This window comes from Sinocyclocheilus rhinocerous, unplaced genomic scaffold (genome assembly GCF_001515625.1).
Source record: "Sinocyclocheilus rhinocerous isolate Xijiao unplaced genomic scaffold, SAMN03320098_v1.1 scaffold721, whole genome shotgun sequence".
NCBI lineage: Eukaryota > Metazoa > Chordata > Actinopteri > Cypriniformes > Cyprinidae > Sinocyclocheilus > Sinocyclocheilus rhinocerous.
The window spans coordinates 645557-669288 of NW_015656165.1; the positions used below are offsets into that span (position 1 = coordinate 645557).

Sequence of the window (23732 nt, forward strand, 5' to 3'; positions counted from 1 at the left end):
ACACCCGGAGCAGTGGGCAGCCATTTATGCTGCGGCGCCCGGGGAGCAGTCGGGGGTTCAGTGCCTTGCTCAAGGGCACCTCAGTTGTGGTATTGAAGGTGGAAAAGGGTGCTGTACATTCACTCCCCCCACCTACAATCCCTGCCAATACAGAGACTCGAACCCGCAACCTTCGGGTTACAAGTTTTTAAGAAATCAATACTTGAAGGGATAGTTCACCCAAAAATGAAAAGTACCCCATGATTTACTCACCCTCAAGCCATCCTAGGTGTATATGACATTCTTCTTTCAGATGAATACAATCGGAGTTATATTAAGTTATGTTGCATGCACGTTCACGAGAGAGTGGCATCCAGCGGATGACGTAGGACGTATGCATAGCATAGCTTCAGAAGGCCTTTATTAACCCCCCCGGAGCTGTGTGGACTTCTTTTATAATGCAATAATAGAAAAGGATGCACTAAACCAGGGGTACTCAAGTTCAGAGGACAAGCGGGCCGCGTTAAAACTACATAAAATGCGAAGGGTCACAAATTACAACTTGCATCATCAGACATTATTTAAGACAATATTTGCAGATTTAGAAATACAGTTTATTACTTATCTGAATCTTGCTTGTCCTATTTAAAATAACACTGAGCATGAACATATATATATATATAAAAGTTAAACAAATGATTCATAGCTCATAACTTCATGACTTGCTCATAAAGACTTCACTTGTTTCATTCCTGAATGAATCAACGTTTTTTTTAACGAATCTCATTTTAAGTCACTTGTCTCCATCTGCTGGCATTACGATGTAATTGATACAATCTTTATTTGAAGCATTGTCACTTTCAAAAAGGTGACATTCTATTTTGATCGCTTCTGTAGACAGCAGTGTTTATATTAGAACTATAAACTTTTATTCCAGTACTTCTGTGATTATTTGAATGTTTGTAACACAGAAATGACGATACAAAAGACTTTGTAAAGATGTTTCATATAAATGCTCTCTCTGGTCAGCAGCAGCGCAAACGCAGATTTGAATGTTACAGTGTGATTAAAGCTTTAATAGACATATAGTTGAATCATTATCATTTATGAACAAGATTGCGTGGGTGATTGAATCTGTTTGCGATTTGGCTATTTATTTAAATATCCAACAATATACGACAGTAAACATAAGACGCGACAATATATGGTTTTAGCAGTGTTCTTCAAGCCATCTCTGGTATTTTCATAATAATAAAGTATACTTATAATCCAATGCTAATTGACACAGCCTTTATTACCATATAGAATATATTATTTGCCTCGTTCTGTGACAAAAACTGCACATCAGATCACAAAAGTTATTTCAAACACTCGACTGATGTTGTGGAGTAAAATCATGTTATTAAATGTTCTCTTTTGTTGGACTTTTAACGAATCTCATTTTAAGTCACTTGTCTCCATCTGCTGGCATTACGTTGTAATTGATACAATCTTTATTTGAAGCATTGTCACTTTCAAAAAGGTGACATTCTATTTTGATCGCTTCTGTAGACAGCAGTGTTTATATTAGAACTATAAACTTTTATTCCAGTACTTCTGTGATTATTTGAATGTTTGTAACACAGAAATGACGATACAAAAGACTTTGTAAAGATGTTTCATATAAATGCTCTCTCTGGTCAGCAGCAGCGCAAACGCAGATTTGAATGTTACAGTGTGATTAAAGCTTTAATAGACATATAGTTGAATCATTATCATTTATGAACAAGATTGCGTGGGTGATTGAATCTGTTTGCGATTTGGCTATTTATTTAAATATCCAACAATATACGACAGTAAACATAAGACGCGACAATATATGGTTTTAGCAGTGTTCTTCAAGCCATCTCTGGTATTTTCATAATAATAAAGTATACTTATAATCCAATGCTAATTGACACAGCCTTTATTACCATATAGAATATATTATTTGCCTCGTTCTGTGACAAAAACTGCACATCAGATCACAAAAGTTATTTCAAACACTCGACTGATGTTGTGGAGTAAAATCATGTTATTAAATGTTCTCTTTTGTTGGACTTTTACGTAAGGTCGTAACGCTTCTCTTTTGAAGTTGTTTGGGGCATGCCGCGTGTCACTTTTTAATTGCATGTTAGTTACAGTGCTTGCAGAGATCGAGGAGCTTTTACTTCAGCGATTGTATACATTTAATTAAAAAAATCAAACCGCCTAATATTTTGAGCGCAAATTGTAATAAAAAATACATTAATCTTCAGCATGACACGGGCCACAAAATTAATGCAGACAGGCCGGATATGGCCCGCGGGTCGCCTGTTGAGTACCCCTGCACTAAACTGACCAAAAGTGATAGTAAAGACTTCAACAAAAAAATCTATTTTAAATAAATGCAGGTCTTTTGAACTTTCTATTCATCAAAAAAAAAAAAAAAAGCCTAATGAGTTGAATTTACAATTTACACAATTATATGAAGCAGCACAACTGGTTTCAGCATTGATAAGAAGAAATGTTTCTTGAGCAGCAAATCAGCATATTAGAATGATTTCTGAAGGATCATGTGACACTGAAGACTGGAGTAATGATGCTGAAAATTCAGCTTTGCATCACAGGAATAAATTAGATTTTACAGTTTAAATTTAAACTATTTCAATTTATTTTAAATTGTAATATTTCACAATATTACTGTTTTACTGTATTTGAGTAAATAATTGCAGCCCTGGTGGTGAGCATAAAAGATTTATTTTAAATCTTACCAACCACAAACTTTTTAACTACGATGCATATACATATATATATATATATATATATATATATATATATAAGGTATAATTTGTGGTGTACAGTTTCATCACATTAAATTTACACTAAAAGTTAGGGTAAAACATCATTTGTCAGATTTTTTGCTGCCTGATAGTAATACAGGAACCTGGTTTTTATAGTTTAGTTTTTATCTATACTCTTCAGTATTTAAATGAAATAAATATATTTAATTAAATACTCATAGTAATTACTTTCGATTCTGCTTCTGATGCCTTAAAATCCTCTGAGGCAGCTTAACACGTTCCAGAATAGAGCTCAATTAATACTGTTTCGGAAAGCCCAGGTTATACAAAATAAGTGCCTGTGATTAAAGACCATAAGAGCACCTTGTCGTTTTTCAGGAGCTGTCTACGTATGGCAATGTCTCTGCGAGCACACAGTGCCTTGCAGCAAGGGCCCTGGCTCCTCAGTAGGTTGGCCCTCTCCATTCTTCTGTTGTATGCAGCCATGTTCAGAGCACCCAGATCATGCTCTAAGAGTTTATCAGCATCTATGGATACATATAAGATTAAAGTCACTCATTTAAATAGCCATGTTTGTATAACTACACTGATTACCACAAAAATTATTTTCTGAGGTAACTGATACATATGTAGAGCCTAATTTGAATCAAAAAATTTGCCCAAAATATTGCTGAAAATGTTCTCACCCTCAGGCCATTCAAGATGTAGATCAAATAGTTTCTTTGTGAAAACAGATTTAGAGAAATTTAGCAAAAAAAAAAAAAATTAACAAATGGATCCTCTGCAGTGAATGGGTGCCATCAGAATGAGAGTCAAAACAGCTGATAAAAACCAAGCGGCAACCTTCCGGTCTCGCTCTTGAAACCAACACGGAAGTGACTTAAACTGCAATTCATCGACTGGCCGCTAGAGGCTGGCTCCAAAAGGGAGTTAATCCCATAGACCCAAATCTTATGCAAATCTTCCCACATGGTGACGTAGATATGTGGGGGCGTGTTAGAACCAGCCGTTTTAGGTAGGCGTGGTTGACTCTTAACTTTTATAAAGAATATCTCTTTGGATTTGAGACTTTAGTCTTTGCAGCTTTACAGATCTTCTTTATGCACCAAGAGCTTGTAACACTCCAAAGAGAAAAAAAAAATTGAAATAGTATATGATTTCGTATACGAAATCGTATACGATATTGATATATGAAAACATATGACCCCTTTAATGATGGATTTGTTTCTTACAAACACACAGCTTTTCACTTCACAAGACATTAAGGCCCAATCCCAATTCTATTTTATACCCCTTCCCCTTAGAGTGTCAAGGGGTAGGGGTGAAAATATTCCCCTAAGAATTGGGACACCACTACTATGCCATCACACGTCATCATACGTTGTCTAGCTCCTACAATACACACACCTATACTGGTGTCCTGGTGTGCATTACAGCTTTTAATTACCGTTCTATATTAATGCGCTGCTTACTGACACACACACACACACACACACATCTCGGAGATCGCGCAGCTCACACATCCAGGAGAAAAGAAACTTATCAACGCTGCCCCACAACTTTTATTAGTAACTTTTATTAGTTTAAATACTGAATTGCTACATTATATTTTCCAGCAACGAGAGGATAAAATCGCTGTTTTTTTAAGTAAACTCACTCTAAAAAGAAAAACGCACAGACGCGCATACACGCAACTTTCATCTCTCTCTCTCTCGCTCTCGAATTGACAATATTTGAGAAAAGGGTTTAGCGATTTCTAATTATTGGGGGGACTAGCCCCCCTCAATGTCTACGGTGGTTATCGCCCTGATCAGACATGAAAATATGTTGTGGCACTATCGTGCAGTCTGTAATGATATGACGTTAGCAAATATTAGCGATTTTTTGCAAACATTTCTTTGAGTAACATGATCGTAAATATGAACTCACGACTGAATGTAATATAAAACAAATGATTACTTTTCGTTTATTAATGCCAAAAATGCTTACATTTATGTGTCTTTTTGTTCGCTCGGGCAGCCATGTTGCCGCTGAAGCCGGTTTACGCTGAGATAATTCATACCCCTTCGTTTGAAGTGTGGTCCCGAAAAATCTTCGTTTGAAGGGCTGTCTGGCCCTTCCCCTACCCCTACCCCGCCAACCAAAAGAGAATCGAGACACCCCTACCCCTTCATGTGAACGCAACGAGGGGATAAAATCGCTGTTTTTTAAGTAAACTCACTCTAAAAAGAGAAACGCGCATACACGCAACTTTCATCTCTCTCTCGCATTGGCAATATTTGAGAAAAGGGTTTAGCGATTTCTAATTATTGGGGGGACTAGCCCCCCTCAATGTCTACGGTGGTTATCGCCCTGATCAGACATGAAAATATGTTGTGGCACTATCGTGCAGTCTGTAATGATATGACGTTAGCAAATATTAGCGATTTTTTGCAAACATTTCTTTGAGTAACATGATCGTAAATATGAACTCACGACTGAATGTAATATAAAACAAATGATTACTTTTCGTTTATTAATGCCAAAAATGCTTACATTTATGTGTCTTTTTGTTCGCTCGGGCAGCCATGTTGCCCCTGTCACGTGAATGCGCGAAACTGAGGAGTAGGAGAAAGGGGAATGCCTAAGGGGTAGAATTGGGATTGGGCCTAATTGATGGACTGGAGTCGTGTGGATTTCTTGTGGATTTGTTTTAAGTTTGTATCAGTTGTTCGGACCCTCATTCCGACGGCACCCATTCACTGCAGAGGATCCATTCGTAAGCAAGCATTGTAATGCTACATTTCTCTAAATCTGTTCCAATGAAGTAACTCATCTATAACTTGGATGGCCTGAGGGTGAGTACATTTTCAGCAAATTTTCATGTTTGGGTGACCGGTTCCTTTCAAACGGGAGCATTCCTTCAAAGGTAGATTTGCACATTTACCTTTAGGGTCTTCCAGCTCTCTGGAACACACTTCTTTAACTCTGGCAAGGAGCTGAGGCCCAGCTAAGCGTCTGGACACTCCTGCTCTGAGCAAAACAGCCCCTGGGGTGAATCGGAGAAGAGCTGCCCCAGGAGTTCTGGGCTCCTGTTTTTGCTTGGGCATCAAACTGGACCAATCTACATCAATCACATCTAGAGGCCCTGAAACAGAACATGCAAATGTCATATTATAAACAGTTGGGATATGGGATATAAATTTGGGGATGGAAAGACAAGAATAGCGATATGGCTTAATGTGACGATTAAACTTCAAAAGGCTGTGATTTCACTGAATAAATATGATCGCTCCACGTTTCAAAGTCAGCTGCTGTTACCAGTAAAGTCAGTTACCGGGGAAACCGCTTTATTTATGCCATTCCAAAAGCGACCTCCAGCTGGCAGAGAATGAATTTACATTTTCAATAAGCCAGTCTGCTGTTTTTGTTCAGATCAATGTGAAAATCAGCCAATGTTTTTACGCAGAAAACATGCAGAGTTGTAAATGTGAACTGGTGGATCGACAAGAAGATAATGCATTATAAAAATATAAACAATTAAGACAGTATTGTAACATTTATATGTTATTTAATTAATATAATGATTGATAATAATTGTTGAAATTAATATAATTGATACTTTTGACTTTTGAAAAAAAATAAATGAAATGTGAAATTTATTTGATAAAACGTTTAGTTTTTCTGAAAACCTGTATCTGAACTGTAAATCATGCTTTTTACAGTCATTTTGTGAAGGTGCCCATCCAAGATGATATCATCGCGCTAATCAGGATCTGGCTAATTCGGTTCTTCAAACACACCTGTTTGTTGATGATTAGTCTGGCTGGATTGAGTTATCGGAGATAATTGCGCGTTCATGGGTTGGTTTAAAAGGGGCTATGTATCGATACTCGAAACCACGATCAGCAATGCAGCGATTGGCTGGCGGCAAGACAGCAACGTAATGACAATAATGTTCTTTTTAGCAGCATCATATGACCCCTTTAAAATGTATTAAATATGCGCTTAAATATCCTGCAGATGCCCTGGTCTGGCAAAAACTGTCAATTCATGTTTTTAGGTATATAAATGTCTGGATCTCGGCTGGTGAGGAGGGTTCATTACTGGACCTCAAGCAATTTTAGTTGAAGACCCCCGGGATAGAGGAATTTTCAGACTGTGATTATACAGTTTCTGCTTATGTCTTTGTCAGTGTGTGTATTATTCTGTAAAAATTAATTTAATAGACTGTTCAAAATGAAAGTTACATATGGCCAGAGCAGATTTTTAATTTTTAGGCTAGAATGTCCACATTCATTGTTATAGTCACAATGCAAACTTGATCATCAATTATATTTTTCAATGATATTTTTCATGAGGGCCGTATCCAAATCTGAACACATGCATTATGCAGATAACAATGATAAACATGGCAAAAGGAGGCATATGCAATTTTGCTGCCTTTGTCACTGCAGACACATGCATTTGAAGTGTTCTTGACCTGATTTAACAATCCATTTCAGCAATTACAAAAAAACGACTTTGTGAGACAATGGTGGGTGGACCTCAAGCCCTCTAGATAGGTAAGGAGTTATGCTCCCCCAGAAGAGCATTTTGAACATTTTAAAATTAAATGCATTAATCTGGTGCATTGTGATAGCAAAGTAAAAAAATCCAAATTAAGAGCTTTTGAATGGAGTAATAAAAAAAGTATTTGCATTGACTTCCAGTGGACTTAGTTGTGATAGTGTCTCAGTCCACGTTGTTGTTATTAAAATAAAAAGAATATTTAATGAAAAAGAAAAGAATATTTCATGGTAAGTATATTCATTATTTTACAGTAGTTAAATTACAATATGTATGTTTTTCTCCACAGTTTCTTCACATTAAATCCTCAAGCTTTTATTTTGGCGTAAAACTACCCTTTAAGTTTCTCTGATAACAGGTTTACAAATTGGGACCATCCCAATTTGAAAGTACAGCATAACTTGTGCATGTTGCATTCATAAAAGCAAGTTAAACTCAGTTCATGCAGAGATGGTGTTCACTGTATTTACTGTGAACCAAGTCATGCTTCGCCCTGAAACACGGAAAACATCTGACTCTATATTTACATCGCAGCCTTTTGATAAGCAGTTTATATATATATATTCAGTTCACTGTGAAATTGTGGTGGGACAGATTAGACTGTGGCAGGACATTTAATTGTGGTTTAAAGTCTGTGTAAAGAGATATTAAATGTGTGTTCTGAGTTTGTCACACCACAGAAAAATGTGTTATTAACCACCCAGCCAAATTTGAATGATAAAAAAAACACCAAGTAAATAAAATAAGGCATCAAAATCTTGAAAAAATAAACAGTATTCTCTGCTCTCAAACACTGGGGGCGTGTCCGCTGGAAACAACGCCCACTCACAGGAAAGCTGTTGTCTCTCTCAATGGTCAAATGCAAATAAATTTAAATAAGGAGACTGAGCTGTTTTGTAAATTATCGCAACCAGGTATTATGCATTTACGTGACGAAGGCATAGCTAGCTAGAAAACTGTAGGCTGTCGTAACTAACGGTAATGACAGAACTCACAATTGAGCGGGTAAACCGCTTATGCTAATGTGCTCTAGTTATTAGGTGTGTTCGACTTGAAGTGGCGCTGTGCAGAACGTCAGCATATGACATCAAAGTACTGCAAGAGGAATTCGCAAGGAGCCGTCTGCTCTCTATAGCTCTCACTGTACTTTGATGTCACACACCGATCGGTCTGTGCAGCGCTGCTTCAAGTCGAACACACCCCTTATTATAGTGTTAGGGGAGGGGTCATGCTCGTTGGCTCAACTGCGTCATCGAGTCATGATTTTAGCCTTGCCCAAAAAAACCTGAACACGAAAATTGTGAAAGACCGTTTTAACAGTCTAATTCCACAATTAAGGACTACATAGTTCACAGTCTTTGTAACATGTTTCAGCAATGCATTTCTAACATTTATAATGCGTTTAGAAACAATTCTCAGAACTGACTTGACACAGATTTTAAATGCGTCTTCATGGGATCCTGTTTTAAGTGGTGTTATGTACCAGAAATCTTTTCATCATCTTGCTGTTCGTCCCTCTTTTGACTGTCAGCCAGAATCTCGTCCAGTTCATCATCACTGATTGGCTCATACTCCTCACCATCTGAGACAGCAGACTGCGCATCATCCCCCTTTCCATCCTCCTCTTCTGAGCGATAGAACAAATACACACATTAAAAAACAAGATCTTCTTACACATCAGGCAATAGTTTGAGAAATGGTGAGAAAAAAGACCTACCATCAAGACTATCCATTTTGGGTTCAGATGCTTCCACTTGCAGGTGTGAGTTGTCGGCTGGCTTATCTACATCCATGAGGGCTTCTCTGGGTAAGAGAGGCTCATACTCTCCCCTCTCCATCTTAGTTTCAGATCTGCTCTTTGGTTCCCTGTGAGCCTGAAGGTCAAACGGAAGAATCCTTTCCCGTTCACGCTCACGGTCCCTTTCACCATGCTCACGATCCATTCGCTCATGTGCCAGCAACCCGTCAGGTAAGAGTCGTTCCCTCATCTCCCGCAAGTCTCTCTCTCTAATTGGCTCACGGTTGCCACGGAGGAGGGGCTCTCTGCCCCGCCCACCCCACTCACGAGGTTCTGGGTCCCAGTCTCGCTGTTGGGTTTGTTGATTTTGCATCTGACGGTGATCCTTTTTCTCACGCTCTCGATCCAACTGATCACGATCTCGTTCCCGCTCACGGCTGTCGTAGGAGCCGGCTCTGGAGCGAGCCTGACGCTCAGACTCTGGTGAACTACGACGAGAACTGTGACTCCGGGAGTCCTGTCGGTCTGTGGAAGCCGATAAATGTTTACATATGTATTATAGAGAACTCAAAACTTTAACTTTACAAGTTACAAAAAAAAAAAGACAATACCAACTGCTTAGGAATTCTTTAACACATCATCCAGAGCACCAGAGTTAAGATACACGAATATATTTAATGGACTTATTGCATTTTGCATTCATATTGCATTTCGAATATTTTCAATACCAACTTACTGAAAATGATGATTTGCATTCAAAACCTCCAGTATAAAAAAAACTTTTACTAGAAATGCCTTAAGGAATTCATACATGCGTATAATACAACTACTTAAAACATATTAGTATTATTAGTAGTAGTAGTTCTTATACACATCATTAAACTTAAATGTAATATAAAATAATATATTTAATAATACGAACAAAAATTCTTTAAAACTCCAAGCTTTTACGAGTAGTCTCACCTGAGGAAGTACTTCGACTGGGTTCTCCTCTCCGGAGCTGATCAATCCTCGACTTCCTCTCTCCTCCCATCTGTTCACTGGCCGCTGCCCTCTCCCTGTCTCTCTCCCTCTCTCGTTCCCATTCCCTCTCTCGCTCTCTCTCCCGAGAATTGCCACCTTGCATGAGTCCTCTGCGGGGCCTGAGTCCCTGAGGGCCTTCATCACGGTGGGCCGACTCATTGGAGGGCGAGCGTAGCCTTCTCGAAGATGCACGGCTTTGGTTGCTGCCCATGCTACTGCTGCGCTGCTGCTGCATGTCTGCTTGGGGTGGTTTACGCAGCATGTGTTGTGGCAGTAATGGTTGTAAAGGAAGAGACTGTATCAGCATTGGAGGGTCAGGGAGCAGCGGGGCGATGGGGGGGTCCGTACGGTCCCGGCCACCACCACGTGCACCCCTTCTAGGGGGACGTTCAGAGGGAAGCAGCCGCTCCGGAGGCCTATCGGATGGCAGGGAGGCAGAAGTCGTCTCACCTCGCTCTGGTACATCCTCATCAGACCAGTCACTGAAGTTGGCATCCATTTTAGCAGAGAGAGAACTCGGTCCAGCCATTAAAGCCCTCTGGGAAGGAAGGTCATCCTTGTTGATTGGCGGAGGTGTACGTGGGCCTCGTCGCCTCTTGCTGAGGGGATGCTGGGCGACCAGCTCATCCTCAGATACATCTGACTCAGGACCAAGTGAGCGCTTGCGCTTCCTTTCTAAGGCTTTCTTCTTGGCTGTCTTGCGAGGTGACGGGAGAGCCTGGGGGGCTTCAGCTACAGAGGAGGAGGACGGGGGCTCGGGGTTACTACGGTCCCCCCCGCCAGATTCCTCCTCTTTACGGTTCTTCTTCAGATTTTTCTTCTGAGATTTAGTCTTTTTCTTCCCCTCTTCATGAACGGCTGATAAAGAGTCTCTGTCCTCTATGGAAGGAGGAGGAGGAGGAGTGAGGGCGGCAGTAGGGAGGTCCCTCTGCTCTTTTCCCCTTCTAGAGTCAGAAATGCCCGTAGCAGAAATGTCGGGAGCATGTTCTTCACGTCGCTCTGCTCCTCTTCCTGCTCCTCTCTCACCGCGGGAATCCCCCTCCTCGTGTCGGCCACGGCTTTCTTTTTTATCCACACGACGGTCATCATCCTTCCAGCGGTTGTGTTTATCATCAGTAAAGGAGTGGGCAGGCGAGCGGGTAGTTTCTTGAGGACGAACCACTTGACTCAGCAGTCGGTGCTTATCGCCTGAAACAAAACCATACATGTTATGTCCAAATATTCTGCATGTGTGCACAATAGACCTATGAGGAAGGTTACACCAAGTGCTAATGGGTGTAACCATAACCTTGCTCAGTTGAACTCCTACCTTTCTCCTCAGTGCTGTTGTAACCGTCACTGTCTGCAGGGCTCACATCTCGACCTCTTTTAGGAGATGGCCGTGGACTGGGAGTGTTCTCAGCACGATGTCTCTTACGACTGCAAACAAAGTGAAGGGCAAACAATATTGAACACCTGAGAAAATCTCTAATGTCAAACTGTTTATAACATGTACAGTACACTAGCGTTCAAAAGTTCTGGTCTGTAAAATGTCTTAACGTGTTTCAAATAAGTTTCTAATACTCGTCAAGGCTGCATTTATTTGGTCAAAAATACAGAAAAATATTATTAAATATTACTACAAACTGTTTTTCTATGTAAATATAGGTTAAAATGGATTTTATTCTGGTGATGTGAAGCTGAATTTTCACCAACCATTACTCCAGTCTTCAGTGTCACATGATCCTTCAGAAATCATTCTAATATGCTGATTTGCTGCTCAAGAAACATTTCTTCTTATCATCAATGATGAAAAATCTGAAGTCTTTTGTAAAATCCACCCCCCAAATTACCCCTCACCCCAGAGTTTTGAACGGTAGTGTAAATGTACTACCAGCTGAACAATATCATGAAATATTCTGCATTATTAGGTGATTTCAGAGCTTATAGCTTTCGATTTATGGGTATACATCTATCTCTCTATCACCATATATATTACAATTAAAGCTGAAGTCCACAAGACAATCTTTTCAACACTCTACAGCTAACCATTAAGTTGCAAAATGGCACAAATGAGGTTCTGACTTGTTCATATAAAATAGGAAAGCATTATATATTAATAAAATATACTGGTTATCGGCTGCCATTTAAAAGATTTTATTTATTGGTATCAGTTAATATTGGATACATAACTCTTATGTCTCATATTTTACATTTCAATTACCTTTTGAGTCAATTAATGCTGAGTGCTTTAAAGTTACTCTTTAAAAACAGTAATCTTTTGCATATCTCTGAATCAATATCCATTTTTTTATACTGAAAATTGCAATGCTTTGACATCTAAATTCAGTTGTAGAATTTAAAAAATGACTGATTTTAGTTTGTATATTTTATTTTTTAATGTAGTCAAAATAGACCAATTTAAAAGGCCAATAATGTGAAAAATAATTATTGTCTAATCTTTAGCAGTCAGATAATATTTTCAACATCAGTGTTCCCTTAGCAAGAAAAGAAAGACTGCAAAGTGATTAAGCAGCACCAGTATGTTTCCATGGGCAATTAAGTCTTATACAGTTTAGCAGCCATTATACAATTATATTTGCTCAGTAAATGGTTGACCGATTCCAGATAGATTGTACGTAAACATGACTAATAACACTGGAGCACTTACGTGTTCTTTCTCTCTTCATGAGCATCTCGGGTGGAGCGGTCATCTCGCGACTCATCTCTTCGGTCCCGCCTCTCTTCCCTCCCTTTTTCTCTCTCGTCCCACTCCCTCTGCCGTTCCCTCTCTCTTTGCTCCCTTTCCCGTTCCCTCTCCTTCCTCTCTCGTTCCCTTTCTTTCTCCCGCTCTTCTCGCTCCCTTTCCCGCTCTTCTCTTTCTCTTTCCCGCTCTCTTTCTCTCTCCTCCCTCTCCCTCTCTCGCTCTCTTTCCCTCTCTCTCTCCCGTTCTCTCTCCTTGGCTCTTTCACGTTCTCTTTCAGCCTCTCTTTCCCGTTCTTTCTCCCTCTCTCTCTCCCGTTCCCTCTCTCTTTCTCTATCCCTGTCCTTCTCTCTCTCACGCATGCGGTCATCTCGTCTTTCATCCCTTCGATCATCTTTTCTCTCTTCACGATCAAGGTCCTCACCACGGTTTTGCTGGCGGACAGGAGTGGACGCTCTTTGTTCTGTTGGACAAAAACAGAACAAAAACACCAAAAGTTGCTTTCTATGTCCTGTGATGTTAAAGATTGTTCACAGACTTGTGCACCCCATTTAACATTTTCTGAAGTGAATCAATGTAAATTTCGATCTGTGTCCCAGACAAAGCTACTGTATTGCTTCAGAAGACTAAGCATCACAAACAAGTCATATTGACTACTTTTATGGTACTTTGTCGCTTTTTTGCAATTTTTGGAGCTTAACAGACAAACTGTCTTTCTATTCTCAGAGCTACATGAACATTTCTCACAAATCTCCTTTAGAACCTCACAGAAAATATAATGCCATACAGGTTTGGAACAACATTAGTGATAGTAAAAAAAAAAATTTAAAAAAACGAATTCATTTAAAGGGGTCATGAACGGAGAAATCAAATTTCCCTTGATCTTTCGACATATAACAGGTCAAATGTACAATAAAAACATTCTGCAAGTTTCAAAACTTTCCGGTTACAGCTTTTATTGAAACCAAGCTCAGAAAACGACTCGTTTTGGAATGTGCCACTTTATGACATAATAGTGCAGCAAAAGTCCGCCTCTGCAAGAGAAGATCAATGTCTGCTTCTACATCACTGCCTCTTTAGCCCCGCCCACTGATACACGCTTGTAGTAGGAGGAGAGGAAATACTAGAGAGATGCAAACACAGGATTACTCCAACAGAACCATACAGATGACATTACAAGACACTGTTTAGTGTAAAGCCCTGTTCACACTGCCAGCGACACACAGCGACATGCTCCCATTCATTTTCAATGGAGAGCTGGCGACTTCCGGCGACACGAGCGACAGTGACCACTGGCGACAGAATGTGGGCGTGTCAAGAGATGAGAGTCAAGCGACAAAAGTTAAGAATTGTTTAATTTTATGCAAATGAACAGCGAATTTCACGAGCGACAACCAATAGGAGTGAAGAATCGGTCAGTGGTGCTCACACGTCACCGTCTCGAGTGCAGGCAAGACAGGACAGATTTCCTGAGCGATTTCACTGTTTTATATGATTTTACTGTAACCACATACATGGATATAAAAAATTATGTGTAGAAAAGAAACCGTTGGCTGTCTAAGTGAGTTTGATTCATACATTGATGGTTTGAGTTGTTAATTATGGAAGCAGTTTAGCACCGGTTAATGATTTAATGAACGAGCACTGCTGTAGTTTATATAACAACACTCTCCAACAGCAGAATGGTACTTTTATTTATTTTAATTTAAGTCTAATTCCTAGTTATAATAGAATGATATCTTAATTTTACCGGCAATATATATAGTTTGTGATTGCATTTTATATGTCCAGATATGTCCAGACGTGCAGTCTACCAATAACATTAGAGCGACAGCAGTAGGAACACCCACAAGCGTCTTCACAGCACAGAGTCTAGCGACATACAGCGATAAAGTCGCTGGCGGTGTGAACGGTAAATTTACGCAGAAACGAAAGTGAAAGTGAGGGCGTGATCAACTATATAAACTCTGACTCGTAAGTCATTTCCTATTTGTTCAGAAGGATCGCGATGGACGAATATTATCCCATCATTGTAGAGGGAGACTGGGGGCCTGAACACGCTAAAAGTGTGAAAAATAAACTTCAGATTTACTTCCAGAGTAAGAAGAAATCTCAAGGAGGAGACTGCGTCGTGCAATATGATGACGGAAGCAACTCCGCTACGATTCTGTTCAAAACACCGGACAGTAAGTGCTGAACACAAAAGCATATGAGATATGTCCAGACGTGCAGTCTACCAATAACATTAGAGCGACAGCAGTAGGAACACCCACAAGTGTCTTCACAGCACAAAGTCTAGCGACATAAAGCGAAAAAGTCACTGGCAGTGTGAACAGGGCTTAAAGGGGTCATATGATGCTGCTAAAAAGAACAGTATTTGGTGTATCTGGTGTAATGAAATGCGTTTATGCGGTTTAAGGTTCAAAAAACACATTATTTTCCACATACTGTACATTATTGTTTCTCCTCTATGCCCCGCCTTTCTGAAACGCGTCGATTTTTACAAAGCTCATTGGTCTGAAAAAGCGAGGTGTGCTGTGATTGGCCAGCTATCCAGTTGCGTTGTGACTGGCCGAATACCTCAAGCGTGAGAGGGAAATGTTACGCCCCTTACCATACTGTGATGATGCCGTCAGGCGGGAGCGATGATTCAAAAACATGAAAACCCATTATAAATGAGCTTTAGTCTTTGCAACTTTACAGATCTTCTTTATGCACCAAGAGCTTGTAACACTCCAAAGAGAAAGGAAAAAATTAAATCGCATCATATGACCCCTTTAAGCTGTGAAAAATAGTCTTTGAACTGCCTTGCTTGTGATCCTTACATATCTAAATTGGACGCAAGCGCTGTTGCGTCATGTCGCAAATAAATTTCTCTTTCGGGTCAGAAGCGGCACGAATGCTTGTATGTCAGAAATAGAGCGGGACATCAGTTTACTGTCTGAGATTTGTTGTGTCAATCCGTCGCGCATCCAGTGTAGACAGAATCGCAGATTATAATGGGTTCTGTTGTCTGTAGTCGTGTTGCGCCTCTCACGTCCGGTGTAAAATTAGCAAAGAGCTCCAGATCGCGTCAGTGAAACATCGTTTGTTTGCTTTACTTTGCTACGGATTCATTTTTAAACAAGACAGTATGATGCAGGCTTTTCAGAGAGACTGAAAGTAAACAATACTGATGAAGCGCTGAATCTGACTAGAGTGGATCCAACAGTAATGTCGCAACACACATGTGTGAGTAAACGTGCTTTTACCACTATTGCATTGTCTGTTCCAGACCGTTTGAAATATACCAAGTTTTTAACCCAAATGACCCATGTTGTTTTCAGAGTACCTCACAGCAGCGTCCATCTGTTATTTTAATAAGCGAAACTGTTAGCCAATCATAGCAGTGGGTGTTTACTTGAGTGTCTTGAATGCGCCCCACTTATAAAAACAGACCATTCTGAAGAGAGACCAATTTCTGAAAATAGCCTATTACTTATGTTAGTGTGATTTTACATAAAAAATGCATTTCATGACCCCTTTAATTTTCGATTGTACTATCCCTTTAAGTTTTGAGGTAGAAAGTGCTTAGTCAGAGAAATTTAAATCCTTCAAGCTTTAAAGCTTACTGAACTGTCACACAAATCCCCCTTTTTTTTTTTTTAAAGATTGCTTTAACTATGGTAAAAAGGTGTTATGGCATATGTAATTCCGATACTAGATATCCAAAATGGCTGGTTAATGGGGTTTCATTCATTGCAAGCCAGAAAAATTCAAGCCTTAAATAAAACGATTCATTAAAAAAAAAAAAAAGATGAAGAAAGTGTGTGTGTTTGGGCAGTTTTCATTAACACTAGATCCAACTTAGGTGCTTACATGGAGTTTAATATGGCAGTAAGCCGCACCGTCAGAATATTTGAGGAGGACGTTTGGTTTATTTTCTCTGTAAATCTCTACCTGCCATTAGAGTGAACATTTGCATACTAAATGCAAATGAGGCTGGCATCTCCCAATAATAATAATAATAATAATAAGAAGAACATCTCTTGCTTATCAGTCACCTCTTTCTCTGATGTCACGGCGGTCTCTCTCTACATGTCCTCCCCGCCGTTCATCTCTGGGCTGTTCCCCTCTCTGTCTGTCATTATCGTAGCGATCACGATCAGTGTTTCTCTCCGAGCTCCTCTCTCTCAGACCACTGCTGCGGGACTCCCAGCTGTCATGCCCGCTAGCACTGCTAGTGTCAGCCTGTGACGCTCTACCACCACGAACAGAACCTGAAACACAAAATTCATCACAATCCTCTGCCCAAAATTTGTTTCAAGCGCTCATATTAATCGCAATACTCCTAAAATGCAATTCATAAATGTTAGATTTTATGAAAAGTACAATTTGTATTGATGTTTACTAGCATTTTCTAAGTTGAAGCCCTCTCTCCTCCAGCTTTTTATGCTTTAAAGTGGTATTTTTGATGTGTAATAGCCCTTTTTACATTTAGTCATTTTGCAGACGCTTTTATCCAAAGCGACTTACAATTGGGGAATACATAAAGCGATTCTTTTTAGATGTAGCTGACAAAGAATATAGCATGTCGTTATCTTCACACCTTTCTCTGTGGCATCCCCACGGCCCCTGCCTCTGCCTGTTCTTTCAGCCCGAGATTCGTTCCTGTTGTCCACTCTACTGTCATTTCTCAATTCCTCCCTTCCATGTCCTCTTCCATAATTCCTTTCCTCCTGGGCTGTCGTTTCATTTCGTTCTCTTTCCCTCTCTCTTTCTCGGTCCCGGTCTCTCTCTCTATGCTCCAGGGATTCTCGTCCTGAGCGGTCTCGCGGTTCTCCTGCGCGGGTATCCCGAGTGTCTTTGGCCTCCCCGCGGTGCTGGCGCTCTTCCCGGACATCTCTTCTATCCCGTTCACCACGCCGGTCTCGGCCATCCCTGGCATCACGGTCATCTCGAGAAGAGCTCTGCTCGATCTCATAGTCTCGCTCGTCACGGCTGCTGTCTTTCTCACGCTTTCCGTGGCTCTCTAAGGGCAGAAAGGAAATTAAGTGAGCAGCAGATTTAAAAGGCTGTCACTGACTAAATTTTTCATTAGCTGCACATGGCCAAAAGTATGGTGGAAACCAAACAACCACATCCATACAGGGCTACATGACCCCCAAAAAAAAAATGTTGCTGTGTTGTCTAATGTTGCTGCTTGAGCATAAACAATATCTGCAAAGTTACGAAGCTGAAAGTTCAATGCAAATGGAGATATCGTCTTTTAAAATTCTGGCAGTTTAATGCCTACAAAAACGGCTGGTAGGGACTACAACGAGTTACTTCCCGCGTTCGTGACATCACAAACCCAGATAAACCCCGCCCTTGGGAAAAGGCAACAAAGGGGGCGAGGCCATGATGCGCTGCTTTAGAGAAGAGGAAGAGAAAACTAGAGGTGCACGTAAAAATCTGTTCATATATGAATCGCGATTCTGTCTTCTAACGATTCTAATGGATTCACAGGGTTTCAAAATCAATGTTCAAAAGCAGCGGATCTCAATACTGTTCCTTGCGTTCCCCTGCTCTGCATCTCTCCCTAGCTCTCATTCAGCTCGGCTCCAACAATGAACTGTTCCAATTATACACGAGGTCTGCCATCCTGCAGCTCTCCCGTGGGAACGACCGGATTTTTTGCGCCGCGGGATTAAATTCCCAAATAAAACACCGTAGCGGTCGGTAACTCTGGTGTAATTTGAACGGGAGCGGGCGGTCTATCAATATCCCGTTCCCGACGTCCATTTAGAACAGCATATCTGCGCTTTATTCTTACTGACCACCGGTACAGCTTGCACTCAGGATGCACGCGCTGCACTCATGCTTTAAACGTCACGCGTTTTATTCGCGTGGTCTGTGCGCAGCATGTGCATAACGATGCTCAGAGCAGGCTGTACCTGTGGTAAATATATGGCCCTCAGACAGAACAGTCAGGTCGTCGATGAGTGACAGAGCAGAATAAGGATGGAGCAAAGTGTGGATGCGCTGTCCTTGAAGGACGTTCAACTCGGTTTTGTTTATATTTTGCTTAACCTATCATTTTAAATGAAGGATGTCGTATTTATTTATTTTTCTCTGCGACACTTTTCCTACTGTGTTAACAGAAAAATGTCAAACGAATTTAGTATTTTGACAAGACAAATAAAAATAGCTAATAGGCTATTTTTGTACAACCTACACTTTTATCCTGACAAGACGAATAAAAATAAGAAATACAATTTTTGTACAACATTTTTATTTTCTCTGACACTTTTTTTTCCTACGGTGTTGCATAAAATATTAAACAAATTTTGTGTCTTAAGATAATTCATATAAATTCAAGTCGAAGTCAATAAATTCAAGACTCTTGACAAGACAAATAAAATAACATACAATTTTGTGCAGACTACGCTTTATTTGTCAGCCTATCCCTATCTCTTTCAGTAGCGGAAATTTAAATGTGAGATTCTGGAAACAAGATCTAAATTTAGCGGGAACTGTCGGGTTGGGAAGAAAATTATTCTACGCGGACAGCGGGTGAACAAAGAGTGAATATATAGCGGGAGGGTGCGGAATAGAACCTTGCGAGAGCAGGACTAAAAAAACAGTCCCGCGCAGACCTCTAGGGTGGAATAAAGGTAAATGATGTGAAAAATAACATGTTAGACTGCACCCCATAAACACAAGCAAGCCTAGAAAAAACCCAGTGAACGACCCCTTTAATATCACCACTACTCATTACAACAAATCTATATTGTGAATGTGCACTAGTGTTCAAAAGCGTGGGGACAGTGAGTTGTTTTTTTTTTTTTTATAAATTAATTTCACTCAGCAAAAATGCACTAAATTGAATCAAAGAATCCAGAAAAAATTTATGTTTGTTTTCACAAAATATCAAGCAGCACAACTGTTTTCAAAATTGATAACATTGAATAAATTAAAATAAATTTTTTTAAAATCATACCAAATAACACTTTTGAACGGTATTTGTACTTGCATTGTCATATGAACAACCAGTCAAACAGAATAATGCATGCGTCATGAACCTAAATTATGCATCACATGGTTAAGACAACAAAAAATGTGCCATAAGTGGGTCAGTGAAGTCAGTTGTGGGTCTGAACAAGTCTCTAATGGCGCTTTTCCACTGCGTGGTACAACTCGGCACGGCACGGCACGGTTTGCGTTTCCACTGCAGTTCAGTACCACTTTAGAGTGGGCGGGATTATTCACATGTCGATATAGTTGCGCCGCCTCTACTACCACGACTCCTAAAAAAAACTTTTTCATTCCGCGTCGCCCCATCAAGCTCTCGCTGGATCCGCTCCTCTGCTATCAACAAGAGGAACGTCTGTTCTTCCGCAACAGACAACAAAACTTTTTGGTTGTTAAAAAAAAAGGTGCGCTTGTTCAAAACAGTTGCGTTCGATCCTTCGTTGGCTGTGCCGATTTAAATCTAGCGGTTCTTTTGTGTTTGTGTCGCAAGTTCAGTGACGCAGGTAGAGACGATTCTCTCTGGCCAATCCGTGATCAGCAGAGTTTACACGTCACGTTTTGGTAACGGTACGGTTCACTTGGAACCCCAACCGAGGTGGTACTAAAAAAAGTACCAGGTACCAGGTACTGTACCCAGTGGAAAACCCCCCAAAAGTGAACCGTACCGAGCCGTACCGTACCATGCAGTGGAAAAGCGCCATAACTGAGTGTTTTGATGGATAACAATAGGTTTAAAACAGACATCGAGTTGGACTAGTCCCTCTCAATAATAGAAATGGCCAAATTGTTGCCCTCAGTTTAAGATGGCCAATCAAATCAGGTGGGATTTACTGATCACTGATACCGAACAAGAATTCCAGCATGACGCTTCAGTGTTTAAATTAGTGGTTGACCGATATTGTTTTTTTGACAGCCGATGCCGATATCTTGGAAAGCAGGGTGGCCGATGGTCGATATAAAGCCAATATAATTTTCTTTAATATTTAAGAAATTTGAAATCATTTGAAAATGGATTAAAAAATAAATGTGTAAAATAAACATGCTTATGCTTTGTCATTTAAAGTATTTTTCACAAATAAACAAATATTTAATAAAAATATAATTTTAAAAAGGAAGTAAACACTGTAACCAACATGGCACTCAGTAATCTGGGAAGTTTGTGTGCATTGGGAATCACATTTTTTCAAATATATGAGTTTAAAGTTTGTCGATCGCGCATCTCAGTGAAGCTGAACTCTCCTCCTGTCCGTATTCAATTCGCATGGACCGACAGAGTACACGCGATTGTGCAGGATACAAATGCACACTTCATAAAATCTCACAGCTGAAGTTTGCATGGTTTTTGAAATTAGATGTTCATTAGTCATTCAAAGATTTGTTTAAATGATATAAATGCATATTTGCTGAATGCTGACGGCAAACTAGAAAGTATTATAATGTTTGCCTTTCTATTACTAACAATATAAAAGCAATCGTTATAATACTTTTTTGTATACATTTTAATTCCTTTGTTTAACAGTTCTATCTGATTATTAGACAGACTTCTGTCCGTGGACAGAACTGTTAACGACGACAGCGAACAAGAGGGAGAATGTGAGCACTGTGTGCTCAAGAGTCAGACGCTGCCATTCTCAGCACAGTCAAAATAAAATATATCGGATATATCGGCCAACCGCTAGTTTAAATGATTAAAGGAGTGTAGGTTAAAGGGATAGTTCACCCAAAAATGAAAATTTGATGTTTATCTGCTTACCCCCAGGGCATCCAAGATGTAGGTGACTTTGTTTCTTCAGTAGAACACAAACGAAGATTTTTAACTCAAACCGTTGCAGTCTGTCAGTCTTATAATGGAAGTGAATGGAATCACGGCTTTGAGAGTCAAAAAACATATGACCATTGACACTCTATCTGCAATCTCAATTAGGAGTGTCAATGGTCCATTTGAGAGATAGGTGGCGGTAATGCAGAAAAATAATGCATAAAGACGCGTCACGCTCCGGCTGTCGAGGACGCCTCAGGACAGTTCAGACATTGCAGTGCATCAGAGGTAAAAAACTATATAAATACTGTTCAGTTTCTTGCACAGACCGATCGTTTCGTGTCTTTACACATCAATGTATCGTCACGAGCCACAGGGTTTAATTTGGTTTTGTTTGCGTTTTAATTAATTAATTTGTAATGTTTTTTTTTTTACTCTCAAAGCCGTGATTCCCATCCACTTGCATTATAAAACTGACAGACTGCAACGGTTTGAGTTAAAAATCTTTGTTTGTGTTCTACTGAAGAAAAAAAGTAACCTACATCTTGGATGCCCTGGGGGAAACCAGATAGTCACCTACATCTTGGATGCCCTGGGGGTAAGCAGATAAACATAAAATTTTCATTTTTGGGTGAACTATCCCTTTAAGATGCAAGTAACTAAATATCAAAATATCTGACAACTGTTTTATGACAGAAATGTTAAACAACCAGCAGTAATATCTTGTGACGCAACCTACTGGACTTTGTAAAATGTTGCAGTTTTGAATTGAAAATATAAGATTAATTATTTACAACTTTGTAGGTATGTAATGTAATTCATATCTGAATTTGACGAGACAAGAATCATTTTGCCGTTTTGTGTTTTCAACATCTGCACACATTCACTCATATTCATATGGCTATTTTAAAATAAATGTTTTTACTGTTCTTTGCAGTTCTTCTTTTGTCTTATCCATTTAAATCCTTTATTTAACGCCTCCCCCCCCACTTCTCAATAATTACTCTGTGACGTGTGTCTCTCACCATCTCTGCGCTCATGCCGTCTCTCTTGCAGTGCGGGACTCCTGTCTCGCTCTGATCTCTCCCTCTCCCTGCCCTGGGAGCGGTGACGGGCACTGGGGCTGGACCTGCGAGGGCCGGGTGTCGGTGAAGGGTCTCTCTGCGGGGTGAGCGGAGAGCGGGAGCGGCGTGAGGACTGAGTGGGAGGTGGTGAGGATGAGGATGGAGGAGGAAGGTCTCGGTAAAGAGGAGAGATAGAACCCCGTCTGTGGCGAGGAGATGGGGAGTGTCTCTGGGCTGAGGAGCCAGAGCGTGAAGATGGGGAGTGGTGCAGTCGGGAGGGAGGGGAGGGGCTCCGGCGGTGACGGGGTGGAGTTCTAGACCTGAGAAAGGAAAACACATAAGATGAAGATGGAACTGATAGTTCCCTCACAATATCTCTGAAACAAACTACTGATGCAAGATAAATGTCAGGATACGCATTTGACTGATATCTGTCAGGTCACATGATTTTTCAGAAATCGTTCTAATATTTGATGAATAGAATGTTCAAAAGAATGATTTTTTTTTTTGTAACAAATGTAAAAGAACAAAGAAATTGTTTTAAAACAAAAAGTAGGGTTGTCAAGTAGGGTGTGTTAAATACATTAATCATTTTTAAAAACTATATAAATATACAATAGTTTGATACGAGCGCACATGGCACACATCACATGCTGTATTATATACGGAGTAATAAATTACAGAACGTTTAGCAATCACTGAGGAATCAAATAAATAAATAAATAAAAGAGAGCCTCCATAGCGTAATGTGAGGTAAACAGCTAAGATAAGTTTTTCAAAAATGAAAACAAAAAGAAAAGTAAAACGGTGACAGTGCTTGCATTTCCCACAAGAATACCAGCATGTTCACCTACCTTGGTTTAAGAAGCGGTCTTTTACTTGACTTTCGCTTGCAAACCATCGTTTCCTCAATATGTGCGTCATTTTTGCTGCGCTCGTGCTGACGCGGCGAGTATACTCTCTAAGCGCGGTTTCGTTATGCTTTCAGTTTCGTTTGCCGTCTGATGTTTCTCATATGCAACAGAAATTGCAGTGCTTATGAGTTGACCAACGCGGTGGTCGCGCCAGTGCGACCGCACACAAAATTTTGTCGCACAGGCAGACAAAATGAAACCATTGCAATCTGGAGCCCTGCTATATCATC

At 40.2% G+C, this 23732-nt stretch overlaps 1 protein-coding gene across 1 annotated transcript in view; it reads right to left on the reverse strand.

The window, feature by feature from the left end:
- Positions 1-23732, reverse strand: part of LOC107719732 (zinc finger CCCH domain-containing protein 13-like) — a 30696-nt gene that overhangs the window by 1226 nt on the left and 5738 nt on the right. The window contains exons 11-20 of the mRNA XM_016527221.1: positions 22550-22908; positions 17361-17783; positions 16816-17031; positions 12740-13235; positions 11399-11508; positions 10030-11277; positions 9046-9591; positions 8812-8955; positions 5707-5907; positions 3144-3307 (exon numbers count right to left, since the gene is read on the reverse strand). Coding sequence (XP_016382707.1) covers positions 3144-3307; positions 5707-5907; positions 8812-8955; positions 9046-9591; positions 10030-11277; positions 11399-11508; positions 12740-13235; positions 16816-17031; positions 17361-17783; positions 22550-22908 — 3907 coding nt within the window. The remainder of the gene's footprint in view (positions 1-3143; positions 3308-5706; positions 5908-8811; positions 8956-9045; positions 9592-10029; positions 11278-11398; positions 11509-12739; positions 13236-16815; positions 17032-17360; positions 17784-22549; positions 22909-23732) is intronic.